The 13,381-nt window shown below is 35.3% G+C and overlaps 1 protein-coding gene across 1 annotated transcript; it reads left to right on the plus strand.

Annotated features, from left to right (window-relative positions):
* Positions 1–1,761: 1,761 nt before the first annotated feature.
* On the plus strand, positions 1,762–4,060 carry LOC144976205 (uncharacterized). The gene is made up of 3 exons (XM_078920389.1): positions 1,762–2,431; positions 3,308–3,468; positions 3,821–4,060. Exons 1-3 carry the CDS (start codon positions 2,410–2,412, stop codon positions 4,058–4,060), a joined length of 423 nt encoding a protein of 140 aa, XP_078776515.1. The 5' UTR covers positions 1,762–2,409.
* Positions 4,061–13,381: the final 9,321 nt, after the last annotated feature.

Raw genomic sequence — 13,381 nt, forward strand, 5'->3', positions numbered from 1 at the left:
ATGTATTCAAGTTAAAAACCCTGAGATGCAAAAGCCACACTATGCCCATCACTGCAAATCTTTGTTCACATTAATGTTACTTATCACACCACACCAATCCTGTCCCTCAAGTCATTCAATCCTACCGATGTTGTTTTTTGTTGTACACGTGGAAAACGCTATTAAATGATGTTGGGTCTGTGATGTCTAATATGGCAACTGGTAATTTGTTCCATGTCACGTATTGTTCGAGAGAAAAAGCTGTGTTTGTATGTGTTTGTTCTTACAAAAGGCTGGTAGAATTTGTCGGTTTGATGAAGCCTGGTGGGGAATCAATTTTTAAAAATTGTTAATGTAGATTGGAATATTTATTGCTGAGTGTTTGCTTTTGACTGTTTTGTGAAATAGATGTATGCATGCCTTCTTTTTACGCGACTGGATTGTTGGCCATCTCAGTGTATCTAGAGCTGCTGTCACACACCCCGGCTCCGTATTGCGGACATAATTTGTGGCAAATCTTGCAGTTGCTCTGAAAGTTTTAAATGTCTTCTATATCCTTAATCATGAAGAGATCCTATGCAGTACAAGCTTACTCCAAAATCGGTCTCACAAGTTGAATATATGCCTGTGCCTGCGACTTTTCGGGACATTAATGAAGATTTCTCTTGATGAAATGTAATGTTTTGAAGGCCATTGTCACAATATAGTGAAATATGATGTTCCCACTGCAGGGTGTTATATAGGTGGACTCCAAGGTACGGTATACTATTTACATGTTTAAGTGTTTGGGCTAACATTTAGTAGTAGTAGTAGTAGTAGTAGTAGTAGTAGTAGTAGTAGTAGTAGTAGTAGTAGTAGTAGTAGTAGTAGTAGTAGTAGAAGGAGTAGTAGTAGTAGTAGTAGTAGTAGTAGTAGTAGTAGTAGTAGTAGTAGTAGTAGTAGTAGTAGTAGTAGTAGTAGTAGTAGTAGTAGTAGTAGTAGTAGTAGTAGTAGTAGTAGTAGTAGTAGTAGTAGTAGTAGTAGTAGTAGTAAGTCAGTCTATGTTTTTGTCTTTGTTTTTAGTGAGCTTTAGAGCGATTGTAATAATTTTAGGTAATTTCAGGACTGGTATAAAGGAAGCTAGCAGGAGAAAATTTTTGAGTGGAGGTAGAAGCGCAGAAGTAACAGTCAGACATTCGAGGCTGGTTTAACGAGGGAACAAAGCAATATATCCACGTATCCTTTTGACATTACCCGAATGTTCCATCTATGCGCAAACAAATAATTACGCAATGAATTATAATCAAATGTTTATATAGCACAATTAATTCAAAACTTAAAGCTAACATAAAACAACGATAATGTGATTTTAAATGTAAAAAACATCAACTCTCCAAACAAAAGGAACTAAACATTTAACTGTCCTCCTCTCCGCTAAGGATCCCTACCAGAAAAGAAAATAAGAGAAATATCAATGAAGAACAAATAGAGATAGTAATGAAGAAAAGAAAAACAGATATAGAGGGATAGATTGCACAGCAAGTGACCCCTCGATCCCTCCACAAGAGCTCAAAAGACTCCACCCAACCCTGTCAATGATGAGTATAGAAAGAGTGCGATCCACCAGATGATGTCTTGGAAGTTGTAATACGCGCTCATATTATATCGGTCTCATTACCGTATGTTTATAATACGGACCCATATTGCAATGTCCAACTGATACGTACAGCAACATTTTGGCCGATTCGAAGGTTATTTTTCTTTAATTTGTTACCCAGTTTGTCCATATGGTATTATTAGGTACTCCAAACCAGCCACTATCGGGTAAAATTGTGATGAAAATCGGGAAAATTCATCACTTTCACACTGCTACTCTCAAATAATGTGTAAAATGTATGCATTACACTTGGTGTCATTGTAAAGATCATCCTTTTTTCTTTATGATAGGGAAAAAAGAAAATGGTTTTGTTCAATAAGTAATATTAATAGATTTGAATAAAAATGTGTAGAAAACGGTTGGTCGGAATGCTCACGGTCAGTTTTTATGACCTCATCTTTTTCAACCGGATGTCTTGCGAGCGCCGTTTATGAGATCGGGAAATGAATGGTGTTATTTGAAGCAGAATTGAATTCTCTTTCGTTTGGTATATAATTTTATATTGTATAAAATCATATTCCTCTCTAAAAATCGATTTTTTTGAAGTTTTTGACAAAAAAAATGCCGAAATATGAGAACATTGAAACGAAACTTACATGAAATGAAAAAGTATTCAATTTTCTATTCATGGTAAAAATTCGAAACTATTTTATGGAACAGCGTCCGCAAGCTGGCTATTTAAAAAGAACGACCATGCCCGGCGAAGTCATTCAAACGAAGGAGCCGAGTTGACGTTAGTCGACTCGCGACTAGTTGTAAACAAGGTGTGATTGATTGATTGATTTCATTCAAGAATGGATTCAAAGCTCATTATAGGTAAGTTATATGTTTGAAATCTACTTTCTGATCATTGAAAATATTGCTTTTTTTATATTAGTTAGTTTTTTTTTGTCAAAATCGTAAACGCAGTGTCTTTTAAAATTCTTTCACTTGCGGTATTCCCTCGTATCCAGCAACTGGGAACTCTGTGGCACTTTGTATTTTTTTATGTTATATTTTCCCCTAAACAAATACCAGTAAGACTTTAATCAGTTATCTAATTTTATATGACACCAATCTAAATTTTATTTTAATGAATAATACAGCTGTATTTTGTCATCTTAATACACTAGACTTTTGTGGCGATGAAATCTTGATTTCAAAATGGCGGACACTCAATTCAGGTTTCGGACGAGTCCATTGCGGACAACTTATCGAGATTCACATTAGTTTTGTTTTAGTTCGAATGCGTTCTAAGGTTATTGGTTAAGAAATTATCATTAATTATTATTATTATAGAGGCGTATGTGACTTTACAGCAATAGTAAGCTTTTTTTTTAAAAAAAATTATGTTATGAAACTTTGCTTTGGATGGGCTCAGACCCCTGTCATTAATTTGGATGTGGACTGATTTGTTTATAAAGTTATATGACTATTGTGATCCTTCAATATAATTTCAGTAGATCAAATATTAATTGTGCGCTACCAGACTGCCTGGTACTTATTATTACTAGCTATTACCATGGCAAATGACTTTTTTTTTTTTTCATATTCATGTTGTAATTATTGCCTATTCATCAGATTCAGATTATTGTTTGGTATTTTTTATTTATTGGGGATAATAATAACGTGTATCTATTTCAATGTTTGTGGAAGGAAGATTTTGATTTTAATGATAAAATTAGTAATTTTCATTTTGATATATTTCCTCAGATGATGATGTTTACCAAGGTTTAAAAAATACCTTTTTGGTATCTGGGAGAGGTAGACGACCAGATTTGCCACCAATAAAAGTGAACCAGAAGTTACTTGTACAGCTTTATTTTTTGAAGCAGGAATCGGAGAACTGCTCATCAAAAAAATCTTGGAAGGAGGTGACTATATTTTTATTTCGTCATTTATATGTAATCACGTTTTTTTCAGAGAAGTTTCCCAAAGCTATCATGTGATCATCCATTGTCAAGAAGTGAGCAAAGTCAAGACAGTTGTTCTCTGACCGCTTTTTTTAATTTTTTTTTTGCTGGCTAAGATTAAGATGTTTTGTTACAGGAAGAAATCGGTGAGGATCATATGAAGGGGTATTGGTGCATTTCAGTGCCTAGTGGGATTCACTGTACATATGAGTAAGCATTGCTAACGAGAAAGGTACAGAGTTAGGTAACAATTGACAATGTAAAATTGTGTTGTATTGCCATTGTCTCATCTTTTCAAATAATTTGATTTCAGATTGAAGACTGTCTTCTACTGATATCCCCAGACCTTGCATCACACAGATCACGGATAAGGCATGCAGTGGAGCGTGCTTACCAGAGATTCTGCATGCAACGGCATGATCTGTCGTTCCTGGAATGTGGGGTTGACTTCGACTTTATTTCGGATAAGTTGTCGAGTTTTGGCATCACCCGTGCTTCATTGCCCTTTCCGCCTGCATCTTCACTGGATTTGAAAACATCGATAACGGATTAGTTATTGATATTGAACTTTCCAGGAGGGATATGGGATTAAGTTCAAACACAACGGCTCAATGGGTTTGTCATTTATCTGGACTGAGCATCAATTCTAAACTTTTTTGTGTCCTAAAAAAAACATTCAAAGAGTATGAACGACTCAGGAGCAACAAGACCAAACATCCTGAAAGGCTTCAGCAATTTCTGCTATCAAAATTTTCCCTTTCTTCGTCTCCACAACCACCCTCACATCTACAGCCTTCATCATTGCCATTACAAGAGCACCCTACGCCTCGCCCACCCACCCCACTACGATCTAGTCCAACTCCAACTACTCCAAAGCTGAAAGATGACCAGTTACATTTGATTCAGTCTTTGAATGAAAAACTTCTAATTGTTGAATCTGCACTACGTGATATTCAATCGGAGAAATTTTCTCTACTGGAGGAGGTAAAAGGACTGAAAGAGAAACTTAGTTCAGCTGAGGATAAAGCTTTAGTTACTGTGTCTAAATTAGAAGAAAAGTTTGAAGCTGAATTAAAGAAAAAAGATTTAAAGTTAAAAGAAATTAAAGCTGGGCATGACAAATTTGTAAAGATTATTGCTCAACTATATCTGTTTTACACAGTGATTTAAATAAGAAAGATTTGTCCTTACAGAAAATGAAGTCAAAAAATAAATACCTTACAGATGAGTTACAGAAAGAGATCATCAGATATGAAAATTTAGAAGCTAATCCATTTGAAATTAAAATTAAAAATTCTAAAAATAATGAATATTCTGATGATGTCAGGAAAGCTGTCATCGCCTTAGTTTGTGAGACAGGTGTCTCAGCTAAAAATGTAAAAAAAGTAATTGATATTGTATCAAGCAATATTTTTCATTATGTATTTTCTGAAAATTTACCTTGTGCTCAAACAGTTTTAAACATGTGTGATGAGGCTTTTGTCCTTTCAAATATGCAAACTGTTGAAAATGTTTTAAAATCTGAAAATGCTACGTTTCATTTTGATGGTACATCAAGAGATCAGAAAAAGATAGTGGGACATCAGTTCACTTTAGATAGTGGGGAAACCTTTTATCTGGGGTTTTTGCCTGTTGCCACTGAAAATTCTGACACTCTTTTGGATATTGCTATGATTGTTATTAGTAATTTAGTTGATTGCTATAAAGATGTGTACTCCATTTCTCCTGATATTATTTTAAGAGAAATTCTTTCTAAAATTACTAGTGTCATGTCTGATAGGGCTGCGCCCAATATTCTTTTTGGTCATAAATTTACAGATAAACTAAACGCTGAGCTTGGAGATTCCCTTCAGATCAGTTTTTTGCATTGTAATGCACATTTTCTATTAGGAATTAGTTCTGCCTTTGAAAAGACATTGTCAGTTTTTGAACGAAAGTTGATCACTCAGGACGATGAGTATTTAGGAAGGGACAAAGATGGGGCCTTTTCATTTTTTAGCAAAGATTCAGAGTCTGCGACAAATAGAATAATTCGATGTACTTGTAATTTGTTGGGTCCCAGGGGTGACCAGAAAAATGGATGTCGTCCACAGTGGATTACTTTTTGTTCTGATACTCACAATGTTGTTCCATTCCTAGTTTTAAGTCCAACAGGTTTAATTGCTTTTTTGAAGCTGCTGTTTCTATTTTATTCCACCATGACAATTTATTGAATTTTTTCACTTCTGGTATTTTACATGATAACCCAAATTTATTGATTAAGAGTGTTACTCATGACCTTCAAGATTTAAGGTTAATGTCATTGGTTTGTTGTATTGCCCTATTTTGTTTAAAAGTCACTTCGCCTTATTGGTTTCTTGTCAAGAGTAATACAGTGAAGTATACTGATTTTTTTATGTATGTTCAAATGATGCATGACTGTTTTAAGAAATGGGCTGATGATCCTCTGAATTACTTGATATTTCTTTTACATCTGTTTTTGGAGATGCTCTCCTTTTTCCAAATCCCCTGCATTTGATATGGTACATAGTCAAATTGACAAATTTAATAATGTTGTAATGATTGCTTTGTTAAAAATATTATGCAAAGATGTTTCTTCTGTTACTGAGAGACAGTTGAAAGATTTTTTAAATGATGGTTATTATGCTCATGTCAGTGATGAAATGAAAAGAACATTGAGCCATTGTCCTCTTACAAATTTGGTTGGTGAGAGTGCATTTGGTGATTTCGATTATGACATTAGTAAAAGGAGAAATGCATCACTCCATAATCGGTCCACCATTCATGCTGTCAAACGCAATAAAACAATATCGTTTTTATCTAAAAAGTCTGTTGAAGAGCAAGGGCTCATGTTCAAAGTAGCTAGAAAGCATGGGAAGAAAATGAGAAATGAGAGTAAGATGTTAAAAGATAAAGTAGATAATGATATAAGATTGAAATTTGTAGAGAATCAACAGAAGAAGATTGATAAGCAGATAAAGGATATGGAGAATATTTCCAAGGTTGAACGAGATGTTGAATTACACGGTGGGCCCTGTCGAACAGATAAAGATGTAATTGATTTATTTGACAGGCTTAGAGTTGAAAATTATTCAATGACAAAGATAAAAGATATATTGAAGAGTGAAATACGTTTTCATAAATGTATGTCGGGCGGAAGGAGTTTAAGATTTGGTGATGTTGATTTTATGTTGGATGCTTTAAAGTCTTTTTTAAAATCAAATTCTGTTTCTGGTGATATTGAGAACCCATCAAAGAAGCGAAGAGTTATATAGCCTGATTGAGTTTAATTTCTTTTTCAAGCATTAATGATTTAATGTGCATTTTTTTTGTTGTGATTTCTCGGTTTCGGATTATTTTTCTCTCTCAATTTTCATAGCTTAGTCTGAAGCTGCTGAAGTTATCTAATTTATTTTACTAAGGAGATCATACTATTTCTGAATTGTACGTTATTCATGCTGTACGTATGAAGTGTTTTATTTGTATATCCTGACATTTTGCATATTTGTGAGTTTTTTTATTAGGTGAAATTTTTGTGATTTCATTATTTCAGTCTTGCTTCATGTTCTTTAATGACCAATGTGTGGCTTGCATACTTTGGCTATTTACATTTTGTCATTGTATGGATAATGAACTTTAATTTGATGTATCACATGAATATGTACATGTTTTTATTATTTTTTAATGAATTTTTAAAAATCGTTCAAATTGCTCTTTTTTACCTCCCTTGTCGTTTTATGTGAAATTGGCTTCGGAGCCATTTTCAAGACCTTTTAAAAGTAAAATAAAGTTCTTTAATATGCTTGGAAAAAAATAGGCGTGTTCCCTGTGTTGCTGCCTGTCTGTCTAGCAAGTTTTAGGTATGTGGTTTGATTACTTTTCATTTTACAATAGCGCAAAGTTGACACCGGAGCAAGTTGCGCGAAGGCGCATATTTTTCGAATCTTCAATATTGCGTAAATTCCTTAATAATTGAGTTAGAGGGCTCATTTTGGTATCAAACTTCTTAGAAAATTGAGTACTATGTGATGAAACATAGACTTTTTGGTTTTTTCTTAACTCAAAATTTGGTTTGGTGTACCTAGTATTATATCTGATTGAGCAAACTGAAGAAAATTGAGTTTAAACTTAAAATATTCAAAATGAGAAAAGAAATAAAACTAAAATACGTAGATTGATTAATTTTTACTCCTACTATATGAGTAAGCATGATAACGTGAGTGGAGCAATCAGTTATATTGATAATAAAAAGAAAAGAAGTATGTAGGGAGGTACCAGAAGATAATAATAATAGAGAACAAATACTGTTAGTGGTGATGAGAGTTTAACCCGAGACCTGACTGTTACGGCATCCTTCACCTGGCCGCAAGAGACTTGTTCTACAATAGAGACCACTCACCACTCCTAAGAAATGTGGTATAATAGTGGTAATCATTTACAGTCTCTCTCGCAACAAACATCTCAAACGTTTATTTACTAGCTAGAACTGTTTTTAAAAGCAATGAGCTCTATTCTAAACACAACATGTTGCACGAAGACATAGCTACACTTTTAGCTGAATATTAATTCAAAAATTAAGTGGATGTTGATAATACCTAAAACTGATGTGAGTTGAAAAATGTCTGCATTCAACAGAGTATAAAAACTTTTGGCGGCAATTACAGTTAAACTTGAGCATTTGTATTGAGCAATTTCCACTAAACGTGCTCAAAGTTTACAATGGGTTTCTAGACTACTGCAACACTTAACATGTAGGGATAAAGATAAAGGGAGTAAATCTGACTCTCTCTCTCTCTCTCTCTCTCTCTCTCTCTCTCTCTCTCTCTCTATTCCATTGCACACACACACACAAACACACACACACACACACACACATTCACAAATGTTCGCCTATATTATTATGACAATCTAATATAAATATATATGTATTCTGCGTTTACTTGAAAAATGCCAAAGGCCGAAACGTCGTTTGTTTTGTGTTGTTCATTCATGAGTCAGATTTACTCCCTTTATCTTTATCTCCATTTTATTGACTCATTTAGGCACCTCTATTTATTAGTTTTAACATGTAGGACATGACACGTCGCCTGTTAGGTGATTGCATTGTTTCTTTTGGACAGAGACAACGCTGTTAACGACCAGGTACTCATTTTACATACGAGTACGGTGAGCGTAAGGAGCTTTTCCCAAGGACCAGCAATGCGCTGCTCATATCGAGACTCGAAGCCTAGACCTTCCGATCCGAAGACAAGTATAATACACCACAAGACCACATACACTGAGACCCGATCTTGAGTTTCTTTCGGAAACGTAACTATGTTACCCAGTGTCTCAAAGGGGTATTGTGTCGGGGTCAACTAACAGCACCAAATTTGATTTCGATTTATAGCCACATATATGGAAAAAAGGGCTGTGGACCCACCCCTTGAAAATATAACACTAGTGGTTAATTCCGATTCATATTGCAATAAATCTCGCTCATCTTTATTAGCATTTCAATTCCAAATTCACTTTTAGGGGTTCGATTTACCCTGAAATAATACCATTTCCAGACGGTGGGTCACATAATCTCCATAGTTTTCGGGCACTTCTCTACTCACTTCCTGTCGTGAGTTTAGCTTTGAAATCCTATACCCATCCATACATAAACCCGTTTTGAGAAGATTATTCACATTGACGATCTTTGATCTGCCTCTAGAAGGAGCTAAAAGTATATTAGAAAGCATACAATGGCTATTTTAATGTGATTTGACAAGATAAATGGTTGGCAGGTTTAAGAAGCTTCTACTTTGTTACAGTTTCCAAAATGAAAATATGACATCAAAAACGTTGGCTATTATTCCATAATACACGTATCTATGTGCAGAAAAAACTTTTCACGTGTTTTGAGTCCATTTATTTGAGTTTTAAGAGATAAAATTGGACAAAAGCTATAACACAGAATTGAGTATTATCGTAAATATACGTGAGCCAATTATTTATTTTATTTATTTGTAAGGGTTTTACGGCGTTTGCGACACATTTAGGTCATATCCGCGCCAGTAAAAAGGAAAAATATGAGATAGATAGTCAAAAAGCTATAGAGTTACGATTGAAAACATAGGAAAAATAGTAAGACAAAGGGGAATGGTTCATATAGGGAACAGATGTAGATTCCAAGAGCACACTATACTATCAGTGTACTTAGTTTGAGATTACCTAAATGTCTCACCAAAAATCACAAGCACAGGTCCCCACTAAGAGGAATACTCTCAAATGTTTACAAACCGATATATATGTATATATATATATATATATATATATATATATATATATATATATATATATATATATATATATATATATATATATATATATATATGTGTGTGTGTGTGTGTTTATAACAAAAAAACGAAATAGTATTTAATAGAGAGATGATTTACAAGGAAAAAAATATCTCCCAAAACTATAACTATACATTCGACTGTTTCCCTCCAAGCCAAGGACTCCGGCCAGGGTCAGGACAAAACTAAGTAATCTCATTCCAAGGCAAAGACAGACAGCAATTGGAAAACAGATGTAGGGGGATAGAAGACACAGTAAGTACCTCCCTGCCCACTATGGGAGGTCAGGAACTCCACCCAGTTACATGAGCCAAAAATCATCATCACACATGCATACTCATAAAAGTAACGACGTCCCAAAGAACACAGGTTGGGTTTCACTGCGTCGGAAAAATAGGAAACGTTTGACAAAACAAAGTCAGTACCGCGTATGGCACCACGATTTTATATCACTACTCGTAAAATCTCTCCATAGAGTTTATCAAGGGGGATCATTGCTGTCAAAAATATTCCAAAGTTCGTAAGTATTTCTTGCTTGGCTCTGTTGTTTATGTGGTACGCGCTAACTGGCAGCTGTGTTGTTTTGTGCTCTTACAATTTTTAATTATTTCACTGCATCTATTTACGTCCCATTTTGGATTTTCACACCTGTGTTAAACGGCCAGGTACTCTTTTTTCAAATGAGTACGGTGAGAGAAAGTGACAAAAGAGCCTTTTCTAAAGACTCAACTGTGCGCCGAGCGCGATCGACCCGGCACCTTCCGACCCGAAAGCGAGTGTCATACCACAAGACCACATGGCCGCACAACCATTATCGCTTGTATTATATCGTGCTCATTATGGTTTAGTTTTGGAATATCGAATCATTCACTGTTTAAAATGAAATTTTCATCTCAAAGGTAGATGGAAAGAATGGGAAATAACTGGGTAATTATTATAGTATGTGCATTAATGACAGAGTTATGTCCTCTGTATTGTTTCCTTGCTTTGAGAGTGAATGCCCTTGGTTGTTTATTCTTGGGTCCATGTTACACACATGCCCTTGCAGAGAGAACGTCAATATAACCAAAAAACTGCTTTTGATGAATTGTTCACAGAGATGTGTTGCAAAGAATTAAAAATAATAAGGGTATTACAATTTGCAATATAATGCTATAGAAATCAACCGAAAGCAGAGAAGCCAATGTTGCGTAATAAATGCGACGCATGTCCAAATCAAATTCGGCGTTATCCAGCGCAGATTCAACTTTCCAAATCAAATTCGTCATCCCTCTTTGTCTATTAGTAATTTACGTCACTTAAAGTTGGAACAGATTCACACGTTTTATAGACCAAATTATAATATGACCTTTATTCAGATCGAATTCATCGTTTCCAGTACATATTCAACATAAACAATTGTATTACAAGAATAAAATGAAATAAAACAAAATAAATCATCATCATCATCATCATCATCATCATTATCATCAGCCTTCTCCCCATCAGTCAAAAATAAAACATCATCATCATCATCATCATCATCATCATCATCATCATCATCATTATCATCATCATCATCATCATTATCATCAGCCTTGTCCCCATCAGTCAAGAGCCAAGGGAACTCACTCTGATTGTGTCAACAAATTCGTTTCCCTGGCAACTCAGTTTATCGTCTGCTGCTTGATCTTCTGGTTACTGGTCCATAACACAGCACCTTTTTACTTACGATTTACATCAAAATTCACCCAAAGCAAGAATGCCGAGGCATTTTTGCAACAAAATAAGCGATGAAGACGAACGAGATCTGTATAGCTGTTTTTGATAGGGTTGAGGTTTACATCTACTCGCTCAGCAATGGGAATACATCGGTGAGCTGCTTACTCCATAGTAAGAAGAAGATTGAACGGCCCGATCACAATTTAACTTGCACGAAGAAAAAAAAATAGAAATTCATTTCAGTTGAAATCGAAACCGTCACCTTCGATCTGGAATGATAATGATGATACTGATGTTGATGATAGCGATGATGATGATGATGATGATGATGATGATGATGATGATGATGATGATGATGATGATGATGGTATAGATAATAATATAATTGTCATTCACATTTTTTTAAAACATCCCAAAGAGCTTTCATGTTTACAACAACTACAAAATATCACAAACATTACCTATTGTAGTAGTATTTTTGGAAAAAAAAAAAAGAAAGAATTCCCTAGCCAAAATTATGGAACAAAGTTTTTTTTTTTTAATTAATTCAAAAATCAACAAAACGCCCCTCCCCCCCCCCCCCCCTCCTCCCCCCCCCCCCCCCACCCAACAAAATAAAAACAGAAATAAAACAAAGCATAATAAAGAGAGAAAAACAGAAACGAAACAAACTCAAAACACGTTATTAAAAATGATGTCGATGATTATAAGAATTGTTCAAACACACGTGCGGCTATGTGGTCTAGTGGTATGAAACTCGCGTTCGGATCGGAGGGTCCTAGGTTCGAGCCTCGCTCGGCGCATAGTTGGTTCTTTACTCACATTCTCTCACCGTATTCAGGTGCAAAATGATTACCTGGCCGTTAACAGCGTTGTCTGTCGGAAAATTGTAACATCGCCTAACAGGCGGCATGTCTCGTCCTACGTGATGTGTTGCTGTTGGCCAGTGACCCCTTGTAAAGCGCTTTGAGCCACCACGTTTAGTGGATATTGCGCTATATAAAAGCTCAATGATATGTTAAATGTATTCTTAAAAAGATGGCAAGATTTCAACACACACAGACACAGACACACACACAGACACACACACACACACACACACACACACACACACACAAACGCACTCCTCACCCTCTATTCCAATGCATTATATCTTATCTTACTTTATTTCCATTCTTCCCCTTCGTATGAATTCCTTTTTATCATCGTGTTACACTGTTATAATATGAATCTACCTAACACCAACGACGATAAAGCAAAATAGATTTTATTTCTTCAAAGACATATCAAGATACTTTTATTTTGATTGTTGTAATACTCTTCTAAAGTCGTAACGTCACTTCCTTCCTAATGACGCATGGTAACTTAGTAACACTGGGTCTAAACTATCGGAACAATGGCGGACGCCCGTATGAAATATTTCTCCGGCGAGTTTCAAGCGTATCCAGAAGAAAAAAACACACATTCATGTGATCATGTTTTGACTTTTACACATTCTGATCACAAGACATATGAAAAGTTCTAGCCAGCATGAAAAATAAAAAGTAATGATTTTCTTTGTTTAGAACCAAGATGGCCGACGTTGCCAGGCGGCGTGACATCAGACTATTGAATCGTATTAGTGTCATTTTAAACGGTGCGCTGCGCAGACGAAGCGCTGTCACCCGGATCGCAAACAATCTTGCTTTGTCATGTCATCTTTGCTTTGTCATGTCATCTTTGCTTTGTCATGTCATCATTGCTTTGTCATGTCATCTTTGCTTTGTCATGTCATCATTGCTTTGTCGTGTCATCTTTGCTTTGTCATGTCATCTTTGCTTTGTTATGTCATCTTTTATTACAATTTCATT

This window comes from Berghia stephanieae, chromosome 7, assembly GCF_034508935.2.
Source record: "Berghia stephanieae isolate SIO BIC M18660-M18661 chromosome 7, UCSD_Bste_1.3, whole genome shotgun sequence".
Lineage (NCBI taxonomy): Eukaryota > Metazoa > Mollusca > Gastropoda > Nudibranchia > Aeolidiidae > Berghia > Berghia stephanieae.